Here is a 21,865-nt window from a genome sequence, read left to right as displayed (position 1 = left end):
GTAGGTGTGCACAGTGAGCAGTGTGAGGATGTAGGTGTGCACAGTGAGCAGTGTGAGGATGTAGGTGTGCACAGTGAGGTCCTCTTACTTGCCCTTACCTGGAAGAGAAAATTGCTCCTGGTTCCTGGCTGCCCCTTCCAGGGATGGGGTGGCGGAGGCCAGGCGTTTCCTTCCGCTCTCGCTGTGGCCGTCCTGAGTTTCCTGAGTCCCTGTTACTCCTTGGACGTGCTCTGGTGCTCTCCTTTAGTGATTTTTGTCAAAATGTAGTTGTTTCCTCGTTCTTTGGGGTGTGTCATGCAGGGTTGGCTGGACATCACAATCACTGGGGAGCTTTTTAAAAAGAGAGTTTTCTAGGCCACTCCTGGATCTACCCACTCAGCATCCTTAGGGGTGGACCTGACCTACCAGTGTGTGTGTTCATGGCTTCCCAGAGGACACAGATGAGAGTCAGGTTCAGGAACATGGCAGTAAATAGGAGACACAAGTGCAGGACGGAGGCAGTGCGTGGTGGGGAGGAGATGCAGAGACTTCGTGGAGGAAACGAGAGGCAGCTCATCTGACCCAGGAAGCCAGCAGAGGCTGTTTCCATGGGGACAGAGCACCGGGGTGTGAGAGAGGGTTGGGCTGGGACTGAGAAGGGCTGTGGTGAGTCAGCCCTCAGGGCCTCTCCTGGCACACAGACAGCTGCCAGCGTGTTGGGTGATCCCTTCAGAATGGCAGCAAAACCCACGATACTGAGGAGTAACTCAAACCAAACTTGTGGGTCTCAGACATTGTCTTGCCCGTGTAAAGATTCCTTTTAGATGCTTTCTGGTGTTTACTACTGTTGTTAATAGGTGTATTTTTCTACCAAAAAAAAAATCGGAATTCAGGGTATTTATCTTGTTTCCAGCCATTCTGCCAAATTTTTAGAACATGCTGATGGTCTTTCCAATAATTTGTTGAGTACTTAAAAGTTGATAGTCATCTCATCCACATAATTACACCTATTATCTCTGTTTTGTACATTTTTCGTTGGCCAAAACGTCTAGGGTAGTATTCAGTAGCAAATAGGAGGCATGGGCTTCCTCATTTTAACAGAAATACTTTTTTTTTTTTTTTTGCGCACTATTGTGCTGATTATTGGTTTGAGATTAAAGAACGATCTTGGCTGGTTGTGGTGGCTCACGCCTGTAATCTCAGCACTTTGGGAGGCCAAGGAGGGTGAATCACCTGAGGTCAGGAGTTTGAGAGCAGCCTGGCCAACATGGTGAAACCCTGTCTCTACTAAAATTACAAAAATTAGCAGGGCATGATGGCTGGTGCCTGTAATCCCAGTTACTTGGGAGACTGAGGCAGGAGAATCGCTTGAACCCGGGAGTCAGGGGTTGCAGTGAGTGGAGACCGCACCATTGCACTCCAGCCTGGGTGACAGAGTGAGACTGTGTCTCAAAAAAACAAAACAAACAAAAGAACGATTGTATTACTAATCTTTTCAATACACACCTTGTCCTTAAAATTACTGGCTATATAACAAATGTGAGTGTTAAGAATTTAACATCTAAAAGGAGAGAGAAACAACCGTTTTCTTTTTCCAACAGGTCCCTGGGTGTGACACTTTGGGAGCTTTTTGACAATGCTGCACAGCCGTATTCAAACCTTTCCAACTTAGACGTCCTCAACCAAGTCATTAGAGAGAGAGAGACAAAGCTCCCGAAGCCCCAGCTGGAGCAGCCCTACTCTGATAGATGGTTGGTAGCCTCACATTCCACCTGTTCTGTTTCATCTTCACTGTGAAGTGTCCCCAAAACACAAAATTTGTGGGCCAAATATTGTATTTCTTCATTTCCTCTTTCACGATGACCTCACCATGAGCTGAACTACTTAATGTGGTTGGCAGTGACAAAGGTGTAGAAATGTTTAGGGTGTTGACTTGGCTTTAGGGTCCTTGTAAAGTCTTTTCATATTGTTTATTTATTTATTTGTATTAAAAAAAGAAAAAAAAGTAGAGATGAGGTCTCACTATGTTCTCCAGGCTGTTCTTGAACTCCTGGCTCAAGTGATCCTCCTGCCTCAGCCTCCCATAGCCCCAGGATTACAAGCGTGAGCCAGGGTGCCTGGCCTCTTTTGATATTTTTAACTGATTCGGCCAGGCACAGTGGCTCATGCCTGTAATCCCAGCACTTTGGGAGGCCAAGGCAGGCAGATCACGAGGTCAGGAGTTCAAGACCAGCCTGGCCAACATGGTGAAACCCCATCTGAACCAAAAATACAAAAATTAGCCAGTCGCGGTAGCAGGCGCCTGTAACCCCAGCTACTTGGGAGGCAGAGGCAAGAGAATTGCCTGAACCCAGGAGGTGGAGGTTGCAGTGAGCCGAGATCATGCCACCGCACTCCAGCCTGGGTGACAGAGCAAGACTCCGTCTCGAAAACAAAACAAAAAGATTCGTGATGGTTCCACTGATTGCTTGTCATGTGCTGCTCAGGTATGAAGTCTTACAGTTCTGTTGGCTGTCACCAGAAAAGAGACCCGCGGCAGAAGATGTGCACAGGCTGCTGACTTACCTGCGGCTGCAGAGCCAGCGGGACTCAGAGGTCGACTTTGAACAGCAGTGGAACGCTCTGAAGCCGAACACAAATAGCAGAGACTCCTCCAACAATGCTGCATTCCCAATTCTCGACCACTTTGCCAGGGACCGGCTGGGTCGTGAAATGGAGGAAGTCCTCACTGTGACCGAAACAAGCCAGGGCCTGAGCTTTGAGTATGTCTGGGAGGCCGCTAAGCACGACCACTTTGATGAGCGCAGCCGGGGCCACCTGGACGAAGCCTTGTCCTACACGAGCATCTTCTATCCAGTTGAAGTTTTTGAGAGTTCGCTTTCAGATCCCGGGCCCGGAAAGCAAGATGACAGCGGCCAGGATGTCCCTCTGAGGGCCCCTGGAGTGGTTCCTGTTTTTGATGCCCACAACCTTTCTGTTGGAAGTGACTATTATATCCAGTTAGAAGAAAAAAGTGGCAGTAACTTGGAGCTTGATTACCCGCCAGCGCTGCTCACAACTGACATGGATAATCCAGAAAGGACTGGCCCTGAACCACCCCAGCTCACGGCGCTCAGGAACGTTGAACTTGAGGAGTCCAGTACAGATGAGGACTTCTTCCAAAGCAGTACAGACCCCAAAGACTCTAGCTTACCGGGGGACTTACACGTGACCAGTGGCCCCGAGAGCCCTTTCAACAATATATTTAATGATCTGGACAAATCAGAAGATTTGCCCAGTCACCAGAAAATATTCGACTTAATGGAACTAAATGGAGTTCAAGCCGACTTTAAACCTGCCACTTTAAGTTCCAGTTTGGATAACCCCAAAGAGTCAGTCATAATGGGCCACTTTGAGAAAGAAAAGCCCCGTAAACTTTTTGACAGTGAGCCTCTCTGCCTATCAGATAATCTTATACACCAAGATAATTTTGATCCATTGAATGTTCAAGAATTGTCAGAAAACTTTTTATTTCTTCAAGAGAAAAACTTACTAAAAGGCTCATTGTCCAGCAAAGAACACATAAATGATCTTCAGACAGAACTTAAGAATGCTGGTTTTACCGAAGCTATGTTAGAAACGTCACATAGAAACTCTTTAGATACTGAGCTTCAGTTTGTGGAAAATAAGCCAGGCTTGTCTTTGTTGCAGGAAAGCATAAGCACGAAGGGTGACGACACAGATGTCATGTTCACAGGTGACACTTTGAGCACCTCATTGCAGTCTTCCCCGGAAGTGCAGGTACCTCCTACCTCCCTCGAAACAGAAGAAACGCCCCATCGGGTATCCCCAGACTCACTCCCGACACGGGGAGAAACCCAGCCCACGTGTTTAGATGTTATTGTCGCGGAGGACTGTCTCTGCCAGGACCTCAGTCCAGATGCTGTGACTGTCCCGGTTGAAATTCTCTCGACCGATGGCAGGTCCCAGGACTCTCCTGGCCAGGGTGAGGAGACCCTGCGACTCACCGAAAGTGACTCTGTTCCTGCTGATGACATCCTTGCCAGCAGGGTGAGTGTGGGGAGTAGTCTCCCGGAACTGGGACAGGAATTACACAATGAACGGTTTTTGGAAGACCATCCCAGTCATTGCCAGCTAGAGAAAAACTTGAAGGCTGTGGAGACTTTAAATCAGCTCAATTCTAAAGACACAGCGAAAGAAGCAGGCTTGGTGTCCGCCCTCTCCTCGGACTCAACCAGTCAGGACAGCCTCCTGGAAGACAGCTTGTCAGCGCCCTTCCCAGCCTCGGAGCCGTCCCTGGAAACCCCGGACTCCCTGGAGTCAGTGGACGTCCACGAAGCGCTGCTGGACTCTTTAGGATCTCACTCTCCTCAGAAACTCATGCCGCCTGATAAGCCGGCAGACAGTGGCTACGAAACAGAGAACTTGGAGTCTCCCGAGTGGACCTTGCATCCCGCCCCCGAGGGCACCTCAGACTCAGAACCAGCCACCGCAGGCGATGGTGGCCACAGCGGTCTGCCTTCCAACCCAGTCATTGTCATCTCAGATGCCGGCGATGGTCACAGAGGCACAGAAGTGACCCCTCAGACATTCACAGCTGGCTCCCAGGGTTCATACCGAGACTCTGCATACTTCTCAGACAATGACTCTGAGCCCGAGAAAAGGTCTGAGGAGGTCCCGGGAACCTCCCCATCCGCCTTGGTGTTGGTGCAGGAGCAGCCCCTGCCCGAGCCTGTCCTCCCAGAGGAAAGTCCTGGTGCCCAGGATAGCTGCCTGGAAGCCAGAAAGAGCCAGCCAGATGAAAGTTGTCTGTCTGCTTTGCACAACTCCGGTGATCTGGAATTAAGAGCCACACCGGAGCCAGCACAGACTGATGTTTCCCAGCAGGTCCATCCCACGGAAGACGAGGCCAGCAGTCCCTGGAGTGTGCTGAACTCAGAACTTAGCAGTGGCGATGACTTCGAGACACAGGAAGATCGCCCCTGCACCCTTGCTTCCACGGGGACCAACACGAACGAACTCCTTGCCTACACCAGTTCTGCAGTGGACAAGTCCCTGTCCAGCCACTCCGAGGGCCCCAAGTTGAAGGAGCCGGACATCGAAGGAAAGTACCTGGGGAAACTTGGGGTGTCGGGGATGCTCGACCTCTCGGAGGACGGGATGGATGCGGACGAGGAGGACGAAAACAGCGACGACTCGGACGAGGACCTGCGGGCCTTCAACCTGCACAGCCTCAGCTCCGAGTCGGAGGACGAGACCGAGCACCCCGTGCCCGTCATCCTCAGCAATGAGGACGGGAGGCACCTGCGGAGTCTGTTGAAGCCCACGGCGGCCGGAGCCCCCGATCCGCTGCCTGAGGACTGGAAGAAGGAAAAGAAGGCAGTCACGTTTTTCAATGATGTCACAGTCTACCTGTTTGACCAGGTATCTGTTCCCTCTAAATCATTTTCTGTATATATCCATATAAGGATTCCAAAATGTGCTAGGAAATTGAGTGTAGTCTGTTTTCTAGTTGCCGTTTTGAGGCAGCAGATTGTGATTACTCATAAAAAGTCATTTGGGGTTGGTTACAGTTCTAAGAATATGCAGAAATGTCATTTGTGCAGGGAATTCGTATTAAATTAAGGGAAAGAGCAAATATTCTTCCTGGGTCTTCTACTGGAGTCTTCCTGAAATTAGTCACCCTTTACACACCAAATTTTTATTGTTTTGCTTTTTATTTTTCTTTTGAGACAGCCTTGCTCTGTGGTCCAGGCTGGAATGCAGTGGTGCGATTGCAGCTCACTGCAGCCTTGAACTCCTGGGCTCAAGCGATCCTCCCACCTCAGCCTCCATAATAGCTGGGCCCACAGGTGCATGCCACCATGGCTGGCTAAGGTTTTGTTATTGTTGTTTAATTTTTGTAGACACACGGTCTCGCTATGTTGCCCAAGCTGCTCTCAAACTCCTGGGCTCAAGCCATCCTCCCACCTCAGCCTCCCAAAGTTTTGGGATTACAGGCACGAGCCACTGCACTCAGCCTCCAATTTTTAGAGCCTGACATTTGGCAGTAGGACCTACCACTTGGGTGCAAGCCTGGAACCGTGGCTGGCGTGCAACCCTGGAGACAGCTCAGGAGAGGGGCCGACCAGAAGCCCTGCAGTGGGTGCCTGGAGGGTGGGACACGCAGCAGGAGTGTCTGTGGTCCTTCTGCTCTGTCCCCTGACCTGTCCTCTTTCCCTGCTTTGGAGCAGGCGGCTTAGTGTGCACTGCTGAGTGGGCATGGATTTAGGCTCCTTTAAAAATGTAACAGCTTATAATTCAAGTATGCTTTAAAAAAAAAAAAAGGCCTTTTCATACTATTCTTTGTAGCGCTTGAATTTGCTGCTTGAATCAGCTGGATTGTTGGGAGAGCTCAGTGGTGGGACATGAGAATGGGGTCCCCTCACCTTCTAGAAGGCGCAGGAGTCCTCGCCGTCTCCTTCACATTGCTTGCCTTCCCTTTCGCCCCGTTCTGGGAACCCAGACCTTGGTCTCAGCCCCTGCGTGGCACCATCCCTCATGGGTCCATGGCTATGGCAGATCTGGGCACTGTTCCACCTCCTCCCCCGGGAGCTGCGTCTGTTGAATGTCACTTTATGCCTTGTTCCTCTGTGTGCTGTTCACTTTGGTTTTTATGATGTTTCTTTAAAAATCATTAAATCACCCACATTTGAGCTATAGCATATACTGTGGGGAGGTGGATGTTTAAAAAATGAAAAGTAAGGCTGGGTGCAGTGGCTCATGCCTGTAATGCCAGCACTTTGGGAGACCAGGGTGGGTGGATCACCTGACATCGGGAATTCAAGACCAGCCTGGGCGACGTGGTGAAACCCCATCTCTATTAAAAATAACAAAAATTAGCCAGTCATGGTAGGCAAGACTGCAGTCCCAGCTGCTTGGGAGGCTGAGGCATGAGAATTGCTTGAACCTGGGAGGCAGAGGTTGCAGTGAGCCGGGATTGTACCACTGCACTCCAGCCTAGGTGACAGAGTGAGACCTTGTCTCCAAAAAAAAAAAAAAAGAAAAGAAAAGTAGCCTCCTGAGCTCAGCCTGACCTCTTGAGCCTGAATCTGTGAGAGGGGCCAAGAGGCCGCCTTTCTCTTTTCATTCCCCAGGTGGTTCCTAGGCAGATCTCGAACTCAGGAGCCTCTGAGCTCAGGGAGCCTGGGAAAACAAGCTGCCGTTTTCTAGTAAGAGTGGAAGGGAGAAGGGATCACCTGGCCCCTCGGGTTTGTGTTTTGTTTTCAATGCATCCACGTAGCCCTTTCTTCCCCATCTCTGTGAACTGGGATTATCGATGCATTTCTCCGTGGATGGGGTAATCTATAGGTGGTATGGAACTGTCAACTGTGCTCGGTGAGCAGTGCGGGTAGGAGCTAGGGAGCACGCTGTCCCCACTTCCTGAAAGCCTGGGGGTAGCTGGAGTAGTGAGAGGGACGTGGCCCCAGTGGAAGCAGCGTGCGGAGAAAGCTCCCTGGGGCCGCAGAGCGTGGGCCTCTTGCACAAGTCTGTGGAGGATGTTAAGTTTTTCTTGCTTTAGAAGACAGAGCAGAATTGCAAAAGATGAAGACTTGTGACAAGGGCACACTAGTTACGGGATGGAAGGTACAGAGATCAAATACTAGACATGCTTAATGGACGCGAGGCTTTGACAAGGAAGTTAGTGTCAGAGAGAGTCGGAAGGTGGGTCAGGGCCAGAAGAAAATGAGGAAAATCTTTCTGATGATCTGAAATTTGTTTGCTTATGCGTCTCTTGCAGCGTGCCTTGAAGCGACAGCCACCAAGCGTTCAGGCTGAGGATTGAGGGTTTCCTCCCGCTCCTGCTTTCGTTCTTAATGAGCTGGTTTTGAAGTTGTATCGTTTTTAAGCTGTTGAAGTACTTGCTCCAGAGTTTTAACTGAGTGTTCATGGGATTGGGCAGCATTGTTTCTTGGTTTATCACTATTTGTTAGTTCAGCAAATAGTTAACCAGCGCTTACTGTGTAAAGTAGTAAAGGCTGGTGAACAGTCTGTGGGTGCCGGCATTGAGTTATTATTCTACATTGAGTCTTCTTTTGCTTCCCCATGTGGGGGTGTTTGTCACTATCTTCATGGAGAGGACCCTGAGGCTCAGAGTAGGTAGACTTTGCACAGGGTCTGGCCCCAGTGAGTAGCAGTGCTAGGGCTTGACTCGAGTCTCCTGGACTGAGCACCGAGCTTTTCACCGCTGAGCCCTGCCGTCTCTTGCATGCACCTTTAAAATCTACAGCTTGGCATCGCGTTCAACTGTTAGCGCTTGCGATGTCTTTCCTCAGTTGCACAGTGTTCTTGAGACAAAAGTAGCGGGTAATGATGCTTACTTGCAATTAGCGCGACAGAGTTCCCTCCAGCCTCATCAGTCATACTGTAAACAAGCCCTGAAGACCGGGCACAGTAGCTCACTCCCATCATCGTAACATTTTGAGAGGCTGAGGCAGGAGGGTTGCTTAAGGCCAGGAGGTGAGACTGGTCTAGGCAGCATAAGAAGAACCCATTTTTTAAAAATTGGCCAGGTGTGGTGGCACGCACCTGTAGTCCCACCTACTCAGGAGACTGAGGCCGGAGGGTTGCTGAAACCAGGAGTTTGAGGGTGCAGTGAGCTATGATTGCATCACTGCACTCCAGCCTGGGCGGCAGAGTGAGAGAGCCTGTCTGCGAGGCTCCCGCTCTCCACCTTTGAGGAGTAACATTCGTGGGCTCCACCTAGGTTTTCTTGGTTGGTTTGTGTTTTGTTTGTTTGCTGGCACTGTCTTTGGTTTTGTTATCAGTAATTAATGGTGGTCTCATAAAATGAGTTGGGAAGTATTTCCTTCTCTGATAGTGTTTGGAAGAGATTATGTAGACTTGTTGACGTTGATCTTTCCAAAAATTTGCTTTTGTTTTCATGGATTTTTTTTTCTTTTCTATTTCATTGGTTTCTGCTTTGTCTTTATTATTTCCTTCCTTCTCCTTGCTTTGAATTTATTTTACTTTTTCTAGACTCTTAAGGGAAAAGCTTAGGATTCAAGTCCTTACTTCTTTTCCCTTTTTTTTTTTTTTTTTTTTTTTGAGACGAAGTCTCACTCTGTCGCCAGGCTGGAAGGCAGTGGTGTGATCTCGGCTCACTGCAACCTCTGCCTCCCAGGCTGAAGGGATTCTCCTGCCTCAGCCTCCGGAAGTAGCTGGGACCACAGGCACCCACCACCATGCCTGGCTAATTTTTGTATTTTGTGTTTCATCATGTTGCCCAGACTGGTTTCAAATTCCTGAGCTCAGGTGAATCTGCCTGCCTTGGCTTCCTGAAGTGCTGGGATTATAGACATGAGCCACTGCACCTGGCCTCTTCTTTTCTAATAATTTAATGCTATAAATTTCCCTTTGTGTACTACTGTAGCTGCACCCAGCCAATTTTAATGTGTGAATTTTTGTTTTCATTCAGATCAAAAAGTTTTTTGTAAGACTTCCTCTTGGGAGCATAGATGAATAATATAGTTTAATATATTGTTAATAATTACTAATAATCGGTTAATATATTGTTGAATAATTGTTGAATAAGTATATTGTTTAATTTCTGAGAGTTGGAGATTTTATCGTATCTTTTCATTATTAAGTTTCAGTCTAATTCAACTATGGGCAGAGAACACATTTAATATGGTTTCAATGCTTTTAAATTTGTTAAGGTTTATCTTAGAGCCAGGATGTGGTCTTTCTTGGTGAATTATTCCACATGTACCTGAAAGAGTGTGTGTTTTGGTTTTGGTGAGTGGATTGTTCTATAAATGTCAGAGTTAATTTGTTGATGGTATTAGTTCTTCTCTATCATTGTCAATTTGTCTACATACTTGAGAGGTTGTTGAAGGCTCCAGCTGTGATTTTAGATTTATCTGTTTCTCTTTTCATTTCTGTTCATTTTTGCTTCCTGTATTTTGCAGCTCTGTTGGTGCATATACATTTAGAATGATGATATCTTCTTGCTGAATTGACCTTTTTATCCTTTCGTAATGTCCTTCCGTATTCCTTTGTCTTATATTCACAGAGCTGCTCCAGCTTTCTTTTTTCAGAGACAGAGTCTCACTTTGTCACCTAGGCTGGAGTGTAGTGGTATGATCTTGGCTCACTGCAGCCTTGACCTCCGGGGCTCAAGCAGTCCCCCTGCCTCAGCCCTGCAAGTAACTGGGACTGTGGGCACACACCAGGAAACACAGATAATTTTTGTATTTTTTGTAGAGATGGGGTTTCATCATGTTGGCCAGGCTGGTCTTGAACTCCTGAGCTCAAGCGATCCACCCGCCTCAGTCTTCGAAAGTGTTGGGATTACAGGTGTGAGCCACTCGCTCCTGGCCACATTGTTTTGGTTAATGTTTGTGTGGTGTATCTTTTGCATCCTTTTACTTTTAATCTACCTGTATCATTATATTTATGAGTTTCTTGTAGATCTTATAATTACGTGGGGTTTTTAAGACTCTTCTGAAAAATCTGCCTTTTAATGGTATGTTTAGATCATTTACATTTAATAAAATTATATATATTTTGGATTTATGTATACCATTTTATTTGTTCTATTTTTATTTCTATTCTTCCTCTTTTTAATAAATTGAACATTTTTAGTGTTACATTTTAATTTTTCAATTTTTTTTTGTACACTGTTCTCTGTGTAGTTTTGGTAGTGGTTGTTCTGGGGGTTACAATGTATGTATTAAACTTCTCACAATCTACTTAGAATCTATATTTGCATATTTCAGATGGAATGTGGAAACCCTTCTGTCACTCAGACCTTTTGCCCTCCGTCCTCATCTTGACATGCTCTTCTGTGTTGCATACATGTACATTGATAACCCCTCAGACATGCAACACATTTGACTTTCTGTCATCAAACACATTCTAAGAAACTCAAGAGGAAATGAATAGTATTTTACAGTTGGCCCTGGAGCAACATGGGTTTGAACTCTGTGGGTGCACTTAAATATGGCTTCTTTTCAACCCAAAACAGATCGAAAACACAGTATTCTCGGGATGTAGAACCTGTGTATAGATACGGAGGGCTGACTTTTGGTATATGTGGGTTCCACAAGGCTAACCGCAGGACTTAGTATGCACAGGTGTGGCTATGCACGGGCGGTCTTGTCACTGATCTCTATTGAGATCGTTTCTGGGGTTGTCCCTTGGTTTCCAAGAAGTGGTGGTTCCATAATTTGGATACCATAATTAGAGGATGCCCAAGTGCTTTATATAAAATGGCGTCGTATTTGCATATAACCTACACACATCCTCCTGCAGACTTTAAGTCATCTCTAGATTACTTGTAATACCTCATACACTGTAAATGCTATGAAGATAGTTGTTATACTGTATTATTTATGTTGTTGTTGTACTGTTATGTCTTATTTGTCTTTTCTGAATGTTTTCTGTCCTCGTTGGTTGACTCTGAGGAGGTGGAACTCTCTGATCTGGAGGGCTTCCTGTCCTTCTGTTGTTTTTCATTATTGATGTTCCAGGTTTCCTTCTGGGACCCTTTCCCTTCTAATTAAAGAAATTTAACTAGCTTTTCTTTTCTCTCTTTTTTATAAAAAAAAATTTTTTTGTAGGATTCCTTTTATTTTTAAATAAATTATCTTAGTGTTTTTTTCTGTCTAAGACTGTCTTTATTTCACACTCATTCCCGAAGCCTATTTTCTCTGAGCATAGAATTCTGAGTTGATAATTGTTTTCTTTCAGCATTTTAAAAATGTATCACTTCCTTCCACCCTCCACGGTCTCTCATGAGAAATTTGCAGTCACTCAGATCATTCTCCTAGAAGTACAAGTGGAGCGTCCCTTATCTGAAATGCTTGGGACCAGAAGCATTTTAGATTTCTGGTTTTTTCAGATTTTGGAATATTTGTATTATACTCACCAGTTCAGCATCCTAAATCTGAAAATTTGAAATCATAAGTGCTCCAGTGAGCACTGTGGGCGCCATATCAGTGCTCAAAAGGTTTTGGATTTTGGAGCACTTTGGATTTTTGGTCTTCAGATTTGGGATGCTCGAACTGTAATACATCTTTTATCCCTGGCTGCTTTCAGATCTTTAGCTTTAGCTTTCAACAGTTTGATTATGGTGCATCTGAGGGTGGACTTCTTTGTGTGTGTGTCTTGTTTTGTTTTGTTTGAGACAGAGTCTTGCTCTGTCACCCAGCTGGAATACAGTGGTGTGATCATAGGTCACTGCACCCTTGAACTCCTGGGCTCCAGTAATCCTCCCTCCTCAGCCTGCTGAGTAGCTGGGGCTACAGGCGTGCACCACCACACCTAGCTAATTTTTAAATTGTTTGTAGAGACAGCATCTCACTATGTTGCCCAGGCTGGTTTTGAACTCTTGGCCTCAAGGGATCCTCCTGCTTCAGCCACCCAAAGTGCTGGGATCACAGATGTGAGCCACCCGCCCGGCCTAATTTCTTTGTATTTATCCCATTTTTGTTTTGTTAAACTTCTTAAATCTGTAGTTTTGTATCTTTCACCAAATCTGAGTTTTCAGGCATTATTTTCTTCTAGTACTTTTTCTGCCCCACCTCCTGTCTCCTCTCCTCCTGGGACTTCAGGGTTAGGCCCTGAGGCTCTGGTCCTGTCTCACAGGCTCTGAGGTCCTGTCTCACAGGCTCTGAGGCTCTAGTCCTGTCTTCCTCCAGGTTTTTTTTTTCTTGCTCTTGTTTGAATTGGGTGATTTCTGTTACTCTGTCTTCAAGGTCCCTGATGATTTCCTTCGTCATCTCCATTCTGCTGTTGAGCCCATCCATTGAGTTGCTAGATTTTGGTTATTATATTTTTCTCTTCTGAATTTGGCTTTTTGTCATTCTTCTTATCATCTGTTCCTTTGCTAAGATTTTCTCTATTTCTATTCATGGTAAGTGTCTCCCCTTAGCTGTAGGAGCATTTTTATAGTAGTCCCTTTTCAGATAATTCCAACATTGGTGGCACCGTGACACTGGCACTTGTTGATTGTCTTTTCCCAGGGAAATCGAGGTGTTCCTGGTTTTTTGAATGCAAAATAAGTTTAGCTTTTGGATCCTCCTATCATGTTAGGCAGTCTGTGCCGTGTTTAAATGCTGTGAATAATGTTGATATTTTTATCTTAGCAGGCCTTGACCCCGTGGGCGCAGGCCACAAGTTCCAAGTAGCCTTCTGTGGGCTGTGGTTTCAGTGTCAGTTCCCAGTTCCCCTTTCAAAGCCTTCGCTGTGCTGTTTGAACCTGCCCCATGTGTGTGCCCCGCACTCCACCCCGGTCTCCCCTGAGGTTCATTTTCAAAGCTTTGGTGTGTTCAGAGTCAGATCTACCACGCACAGCTCCGGGGTAAGCGCAGGAGCCCCCCAACAGCCTCATAGGGTCACCTTTTTCAGCTCCTCCCTCTTCTGTTATGTCCCTGATACTTGCAGTTCTTTGGGCCTCTCCTTTCTGATCCCCTAGCTAGAAATTTGAGGCTTTAGTTACACGATGCGCCATACTTCCTGCAACTGCACGCACATCTGGAGCCAAGCAGTGGGAGGACAGAAGGGGAAAAACCCAGTGAGGGTCCCCTCCCACTCGGGATCACAGTCCTCCAGTGGAGTGGAGGCTTTATGGTCCTCAGGATTATAGACAGCTGTTGCCCCGGGATTGCTTGGGACTGGAGAGCAAGAGAACAGAGAAAAGAAGAAAGCTGGAATTTCTCCCTTCTGTTTCTGAGCATCACAAGACCCCCTTCCTGCTCCGAAGCCAGAACTAAGGGCTTCTCCCGGAGCACTCTGTCCAGGGTGGTGCCCACTTTGGATCCCGGGCTGAGCTGAGTCCAGGCAGGGGATTGTGGAGGAGAAGCCGACACACTTGGTGCTGGCGGGTGGCATCTTGAGTGCTGCCGCTCGTCCCCGCCTGCCTGCTGCTCTGCGCTTCTCTGCAGCCTCAGAGAGCTGCTTCATGCCTCTGCCGAGGTCAGAGCTGCAGGACGAGGGAGTGACAGGGCCTTGTGTCTGTCTGTCCTCCCAGGCCCGGAGCCGCCCTTGTCTTGAGACGCTCACTTCTCAGTCTGTCAGTCCGATGCGCCTGTCAGTGGGGAAGCGGTCACATGGGGTTCCCGTGAGCAGGCCTTTGCTGACGGGAGTTTCTGTTTGGCTTTTCAGGAGACCCCAACCAAAGAGCTGGGGCCCTGTGGAGGAGAGGCGTGCGGCCCTGACCTGAGTGGCCCAGCCCCGGCCTCAGGCTCTCCCTACCTGAGCAGGTGCATCAACTCCGAAAGCTCCACCGACGAAGAAGGTATTTCACGTCATTGACTAGTTTTAAGGGAAACTGAAAAATTGAGTCATGTAAAGGTTTTTTGAGGGTAACTTACCATGTTGCTTTAATGACGCCCCCCTGACATGGGCACAGCGCTGCCATCTGCCAGTTGGGCCGGGCTGTCTTCCGACCCGCAGGGTGCACCTGCACAGAGCCTCCCCCTCTGCCTCATCGCGCGGTGATAAAGAGTGGGGTTTTGTGTTTTATTTCTAGGTGGCGGCTTTGAGTGGGATGATGACTTCTCCCCAGATCCTTTTATGTCAAAGACAACAAGTAACCTGCTCAGCTCCAAGCCTTCTCTCCAGACATCCAAGTACTTTTCCCCACCACCACCGGCCCGGAGCACGGAGCAGAGCTGGCCGCACTCGGCGCCTTATTCCCGGTTCTCCATCTCTCCCGCCAACATTGCCAGCTTTTCCCTCACACATCTGACCGACTCGGACATCGAGCAGGGCGGTGAGAGGCGCCACGTGCCGGGGCTTGGGGGTGTGGGGTTGGGGGTGGGGCGCTGCAGCTGGGCAGACGGTGGTCTTGCAGGCTTGATAATCTCATGTCTTCTTCACATTTGCTGAGTCGATTACAAACTCGTTTTTTTTAAACTCCCATCATCAGCTGGGTGCAGTGACTTCTGCCTGTAATCCCAGCTACTCAGGAGGCTGAGGTGGGAGGATCAGTTGAGCCTGGGAGTGTGAGACCAGCCTGGGCAACATAGTGAGACCCCATCTCTACAAAAAATAAAAACTAAAAAATTAACCGGGTGTGGTGGTGTGCACCGTCACTTCCAGCTGCTCAGGAGACTGAGGTGGGAGGAATGCTGGAGCCCGGGCGTTCAAGGCTACAGTGACCTGTAACTGCACCACTGCCCTCCAGCATGGGTGACAGAGCAAGACCCTGTCTCTAAAATAAATAACACTGCCAGCATCCTGAGCGTGCTCTCGGGGCCATGCCCCTGCCTGTTTGTCGTGGTCACGCTCAGGCTCGTTACTGTCCACCCTGTGGGGCCAGGCCGAGGCAGAGGGGCTCTGGTCCCAGAAACGCCCAGGCTGTGCACCGTCTCCTCTTTTTCTCCTGTGGCTGCATAGTCCCCCTCCACACTCTTCTCCTTTCCCAGAGAGAACCCACTCTTCTGCAGCCTCGTAAGAACACTTGACCCCTGGCCTTGGGACCAGCCCACACGCCCGCTGGTGCTGCCCCTGGAACGCTGGTTTTGCTACTGAGTCTTTTTTTTTTTTTTTTTTTTTGAGACGGAGTCTCGCTCTGTCGCCCAGGCTGGAGTGCAGTGGCCAGATCTCAGCTCACTGCAAGCTCCGCCTCCCGAGTTCACCCCATTCTCCTGCCTCAGCCTCCCGAGTAGCTGGGACTACAGGCGCCTGCCACCTCGCCCGGCTAGTTTTTTGTATTTTTTTAGTAGAGACGGGGTTTCACCGTGTTAGCCAGGATGGTCTCGATCTCCCGACCTCGTGATCCACCCGTCTCGGCCTCCCAAAGTGCTAGGATTACAGGCTTGAGCCACCGCGCCCGGCCTGCTACTGAGTCTTGGTCCTGGTGTGGCTCGCAGGGGTAGGGTGGGGTGAATGGGCAGGGGCCGTTTGAAGTGGAGGTATCTGAACGTAGGGAGCCTTCTTTCCCTGTCACTAGATTGAAAGATAAAGGTTAATAAGCTCATTTTTTGATTGGAAGTTTACAGATCAAATAATAAATATGGAATACAAAGAGGCTTTGTTTGCATCGGCGCTAGGCTTCATTTGTGACGATTAGATAACACCTGCTACCTGCCAGTGTGTTGGGGCAGATGTGTGGATCCCAGCTGACTTCTTCTGCACCCTGACCCTTAGCGCCCAGCTGGCATTTGAGCCTAGCAGATGTGTTGGTGGGAGCGTTGGGCAGCTGCTGCTTCTGAAGGAAAGGACAGGAAGGGCGGCTCAGGCGGTGCTGAGCTCAAAGCACCCGCTTCTGTTCCCGTGGTGCAGCGCACACACCGTCCACGCCATTCTTGTCTGATCATTTTAAAACTCCAGCTTTGTCGTCTCACTTCCTCTCTCCTCAACAGGAAGCAGCGAAGACGGAGAAAAGGACTAGGTGGCTGCCAACGCGCACGCTCGGGTCCGAGGCTGCTCCCCTGGAGCGGCGCCCCTGCGCCCTCAGCCCGAGCAGCGACATCCACTCGCCATTTGCTGATACGAGCTTGGGAGGAAGAATCCAGAGGTGAAGAGGGAGACGGCTCTAAGCTGCGTTCAAGGCGGGGCCCTCGGGAGCCCAGGTGGGGAGCGAGGCTGTGTCCGGGAGCCAGCATCCCTCGGTGCCCCAGGCACCCGCGGCCTCCCAGGCAGTGCTCCCGCGCTGGCCGTCGGGGGAGGCAGGGGCGCAGCCTCCGTGTGCATGCGTGTGTGGAGCTATGCGCGCCGCGTGTGTGCTTTCCACAGGGGCGTCTCTGCGTCCACGCCTGTACATCCCGGCCCACGTGTGGGCACCACAGAGGACACGCGAGGGGAATGGTCACCAGTGAGCCATATTTATTATTTCTAGAGAAATCACGAATTGCTTTCTGTAATTGCACTGTGGATAAATGTTCTGAGAGTCTCCATTGTTGTACAGAATCTTAAATTATTCAAGGAAAATGAGGCAGGTCAAGCTGATGCTATCCACTAGTTTGATTTTTTTTCTGTTTTATAGTTTGCGCTGCATGGTACTTGTAAAGCTTAAATATTTTGAGTGTTCTACTGTGTCTAGGATTGTTGGGATTGTACATATGGTACTCTTTCATAAATGATAAATGATTCTGAATGTTAATGTTTTATGTTCATATAGGAAATATTTTCAGTGAGTCCAAAATACCACTGTTTTGTTGATGGAATCTAATGCATTTTTGTCTCTCCTTGATGAAGCGGCTTCCCTGCAGCAAATGAGGCTTCTCTCTGAGGAGCTGAGAGGTCTTGCAGCCTCTCCTTGTCATTCTCCCACCCCAGGTCCCACTTTTTAAAGCCCTTTTGGTAAAAACCGGCAGGTTGTGGCCCCAGACCTCAGATGGACCTGGCCTATCCCTGGGGACCTGCTGGGTGGCGGGTCGGGAGAGCTGCACCCCGCACGGGGCCGCCGCACCGCTTCCCTCCGCGCAGCTCTTCTGCCTGGTTTTCGGAGGCCAGGCTCCTGGGAAGCTTCCGTGTTCCCGTCCTTCCTGCAAGAAGCCGGGGAGCTCAGGCAGACACATGTCCGCAGAGCACGCCAGCTGTGGAGGACGGGTTGAGGTGATGATGCGTGGACACGTCAGGTGGCGGGGACTTGAGCTTTAAAAAAACTCCACAGCCGAATCTTCTCCGAGCCGCTCCGTGTCACGTCCAGCTGGGCCTGGCCAGTCTCAGGTTATCTGCGTGGGATGAGATAACACCACATCCTGCAGCTGTGAAGGGGGACAGACAAGGGACGACGGCAGAGCATCAGCAGCTGACACATAGTCGGGATCGGGGACTTGGGTGGTCCTGCGTGGCCCGGGACTCATCTCACGGACCCTCCGTTCTACATTAAGCCCCAGGTTCTCTTCTGGCTTTGAAAGGGCCCGAGTGCTCCCAGTGTAGCTTCATCACGTCGGCAGGAGCCCCAGCGGTCATGGGCGACCTCAGGCCTCCCTCCCTGAGTTCTGCTCTGACATAAAAAGTCCCCCGTGGCTGGTGCAGCACAGCCGTGCTGGGGAGGCACCCGTTCCTTCGGGGGTCCTCGGGCCTGCAATCCCCTCACACTCACTCTTCACCCCACATATTTTCCGGTGCTGATACGTTTCCAGACTCCAGCGCAACCTGGGGCACTCTCCAGACCCATGCAGGGGCCGCCTGGGGTACACGGAAGGAAGTTGGGTCCTAGTGGAAAATGCAGGTGGACGTTGCCAGAGTGTGCACAGCAAATGACCTTCATTGCCAGTTGCGCCCCACTCCTCTCATTTTTTATACTAAGCAATAACTTTCCAAAGCAAGAAGTTCAGGATGGAGAGAGTCCCCTCCTGTCTAGGCATGGGGTGGACGCGGTGCCCGCCTGGGCTGTGCGGGGAGCACCGCTGGCTCTCGGGATGCGCGTATTTTTTTTTTTTTTTTTTGTAATTAACAGGGCATTAGAAGATGATTTTGCCAAAATTGTCATGACTGAATTCTTGCTGTGGGGACTTCCTGAGTTTTCTCAGTTTTTACATCTAAGATTAGTCTTGGCTGAGGAGAAACGAGACGTGATTATACTACTTTCAATTGCAGGTTTAAGCAGTTCAGATTTAATGACCAAAGTCATGCAGATCCATGGAATCTGTCGTCGTGTTATACAGTGTCAGCCTCGAGTAAATTTATTGACCTTCTGGGGCTGTCAGTTTTCCACTAGGATTAAGATTTTGGCTGGGCACAGTGGCTCACGCCTGCAATCCCAGCACATTGGGAGGCTGAGGCGGGCGGATCACTTTGAGCCCAGGAGTTCAAGACTAGCCTGGGCAACATGGCAAAACCACGTCTCTACTAAAAATACAAAAATAGAAAAGAAAAAAGAAATACTAGCCAGGCACATAGTGGTGTGCACCTGTAGTACCAGCTACTTGAGAGGCTGAGGTGGGAGGATGGCTAGAGCCCAGGAGATGGACGTTGCAGTGAGCTGAGACCATGCCATTGTACTGTAGCCTGGGTACAGAGCCAGACCCTGTCTCCAAAAAAAAAAAAAAAAAAAAACAAGATTTTCATAATTCCCATTTTTATTTATTTTGAGTCACTCATAATTAATTGCCAAAAAAGCATTTTATACATTGAGTTTGGGGGGGTGGTGGATCTTAGTGTGGTGTTGCATGGAGGGGCGAGATTTTATATTTATAATCAACACGTGGGTTAACATGTTTTTTTGAAATCCAAGCAATACACAGGAAATCTAAGTAGAATAAAAATTCCAGCCCATTTTTGAAATGTCAGCATGTGCTGTGTTCAGGTCAGATTTTTGTTGTTTGTTTTGTTATTTTTTAACTAATAAGTTGGTTATCAGTGGTGGGTTTTCAAAACGTACTTGTTCTAATAAGTTGTGCAATGAAATAAATCAGTGGCGTTCTCTGGATGATGTGGGGGAAGGTTAGCATATTTTCTGGCCTTCTATGGGTAGCAACCCAGAATCAATCTGAATTAGACCTATTTTGGTGGAGTTTGTACATTTTAAATCCTATAACAAAAATAATCTAGCTTTCATTTCCTTCCTAGCTAGATGCGAATTTGTCTTTTCAAATGACCCTGTCAATAAGCCAGAAAGGGCAACACAGAAAAAGTGCTCCCCAAATCCCTTCTGAGACTTGGCCCGTGTGTCTGGACAAGAAGCCATTCCCCGTAAGGGTGCAGAAAGCTCGACCAAGCCGAATTGCAAACAGCGTTCGCGCTATTTTTAAATGTACAGGTTCGATCGTTTCTATAGAAATGGGTTTATCTAAGAAAAGTCTTGGTATGTCTTGCTGCTGTAAAAGGCCTTTCGGAACCCCTCCTTTTATTCCTGTTCCCCGTAGGGTGTTTGTAGAGTTAAGGACCTACTGCATGTCTGTCCCCAGGGCCCCGGTGGAAGGAGGGCAGCGCCTGCTCTTCCCCGACTCAGCCCGTCATCTGAAAATTCAGAAGTGAACCAAGGGTTAGACGCCAAAGGTTGGGCTTCTGTTAGAGTGGCTTCAACACGTGAGCCTTATGAGAAGTAGCCTTAAAAAAAGAATCGGTGTACGCAGTGACTTCCGATGGAAATCTCCAAAATGATATTCCTAAGTAGCAATGGGGTTGGCTCAAGTCTTTATTAACAAAGAACATTCTCTTTCATCTATAAAAAAATTCTTAAAGATGCGTCGACAGTATTGAATTACCAGCAGCCTGTGAAGATCAGCTGGACGGGTGTGGACACGTGCTGGTGAAGCGCGCAGGCTTAGTGGGCTGAGCGGGATCTTGATCGTGGGGCTGGTGTATGGATCCACCGTGGGATTCCGTCTGCAGAGGAGGATGTAGGGGGCCGTCACATCCCCCAGGCCTCCCTGCTGTCTCTTTAACACAGGCAAAAAAGGTCCCCGGCAATATAACAGTCAATGAACTTCCAGTTTAAATTGTGTACATTTTTAAATTGTAAGATTTTTACTGTATATTGATGCATAGTGTGATTCAATAAATTGCTTGTAATTTAAAAACTATTTAATATTCAAAATAAATATAGTTATATATTTATAAACTCTGTTGCCGCGTTTCTTCTATGTTTTGTCCATGTGCAAGGACCTGGGTGGGTGTCCTGGCCCTGCCCTGCTGGGAGCGCCCACAGCCTGTGCCCGGGGCCCCTGCCCTGGTCCCTTTGGAGCTTGTGTGCTGGGACAGACTTAAACTCCCCGCACTCCTGAGGACATAAAGCTTTGTGTCACCACTGGAAAACCAAACCTGTTTAGTGTTCGTGCCCCCTTGAAGCATGTCTATAATCCATGCCTTTGCACTCTCATGAATTTCGGAAGCATTTTCATTTCCAAAGACCTCGATTGGCCCAGCCTCAAATGAGCTCTAGGCCAAGAGAAGAACTAACCTTGGCTCCAAGCCAGCCTTTCTGTGCCCACCCCCTGGTCCCCCACCCCACCCCACCATGGCCCCTCTGAGTCCCCACCCAGAAGTACTGAGACAGGGCAGCGAGACCCATGAGTGTGGAGCTCTGGCCTGCCAGCCAGCGTGACACTCACAGTCACCACACCCCTAGCAGCCCCGAATGGTCCCTCCCTGAGCAAGATGCTGCTTTGGCTGGGCGTGGTGGCTCACGCCTGTAATCCCAGCACTTTGGGAGGCCGAGGCGGGTGGATCACTTGAGGTCAGGAGTTCAAGACCAGCCTGGCCAACGTGGAGAAACCCCGTCTCTACTAAAAATACAAAAACTAACTGGGCGTGGTGGTGCATGCCTGTAATCCCAGCTACTCGGGAGGCTGAGGCAGGAGCATCGCTTGAACCCGGGAGGCGGAGGTTGCCATGAGCCGAGATCATCTCGCTCCACTGCTCGCCAGCCTGGGCAGCAAGAGCGAAACTCCGTCTTAAAAAAAAAAGGCGTTCCCATGGACAGCCTCCCCACCCCCAACTCGGGGTCCGCCCCCAGCCCGTAGGAGCCCCAGGTTCCCCTAAACATCCCGGGCAGCGGGGCGGGGGAGCCCCTGGGAGATGCCGGCGTTTTCGCGGAGCGGCTCGTCCCGGAGTGCTCCTGGGACTTGGGCTCTGTGCTGAGCCTGAACCGGGGCTGCCCCTCCGTCCGGCTGCTCCCAGGGACCTGTTTCCCCATCCGCGGAATGGGCCCGGGGCCCCGCCAGGAGTGGAGAGGCCGGGGAAGGAGGGCCGCGGGAGGCATGGATGCGGGGGTGCTGTGTCGAGGGGAGGGTCGGGGAAAGCGGGTGGGGGGAGGCTGTCTCGGGCACAGATGTGGGGTAGGCGAGTGGGGAAGGTGCGGGTGGAAATTGAGGGGGAGGATGGGGACAAGCAGGTTGTGGGGAGGCTGTCGGGGGACGGGAGTAGGGGAGGTGGGGACGCAGGCTGTCTTGCGAAGGCTGTAGGGGGAGGATGGGGAGAGACGGATGGGGGGAAGCTATCTCGG

At 49.4% G+C, this 21,865-nt stretch overlaps 1 protein-coding gene across 1 annotated transcript in view; it reads left to right on the top strand.

The window, feature by feature from the left end:
- Positions 1-20,485, top strand: part of LMTK2 (lemur tyrosine kinase 2) — an 89,961-nt gene extending 69,476 nt beyond the window's left edge. Inside the window, exons 10-14 of the mRNA XM_011985810.1 lie at positions 1,581-1,730; positions 2,466-5,403; positions 14,128-14,260; positions 14,495-14,737; positions 16,332-20,485. Of these exons, the coding sequence (XP_011841200.1) occupies positions 1,581-1,730; positions 2,466-5,403; positions 14,128-14,260; positions 14,495-14,737; positions 16,332-16,360 (3,493 nt within the window). The 3' untranslated portion in view covers positions 16,361-20,485. The remainder of the gene's footprint in view (positions 1-1,580; positions 1,731-2,465; positions 5,404-14,127; positions 14,261-14,494; positions 14,738-16,331) is intronic.
- The last annotated feature ends 1,380 nt before the right edge of the window (positions 20,486-21,865 follow it).

This window comes from Mandrillus leucophaeus, unplaced genomic scaffold, assembly GCF_000951045.1.
Source record: "Mandrillus leucophaeus isolate KB7577 unplaced genomic scaffold, Mleu.le_1.0 Scaffold29, whole genome shotgun sequence".
Lineage (NCBI taxonomy): Eukaryota > Metazoa > Chordata > Mammalia > Primates > Cercopithecidae > Mandrillus > Mandrillus leucophaeus.
The sequence above is the reverse complement of the archived record's forward strand: the minus strand, read 5'-3'. Positions and strand labels throughout refer to the sequence as shown.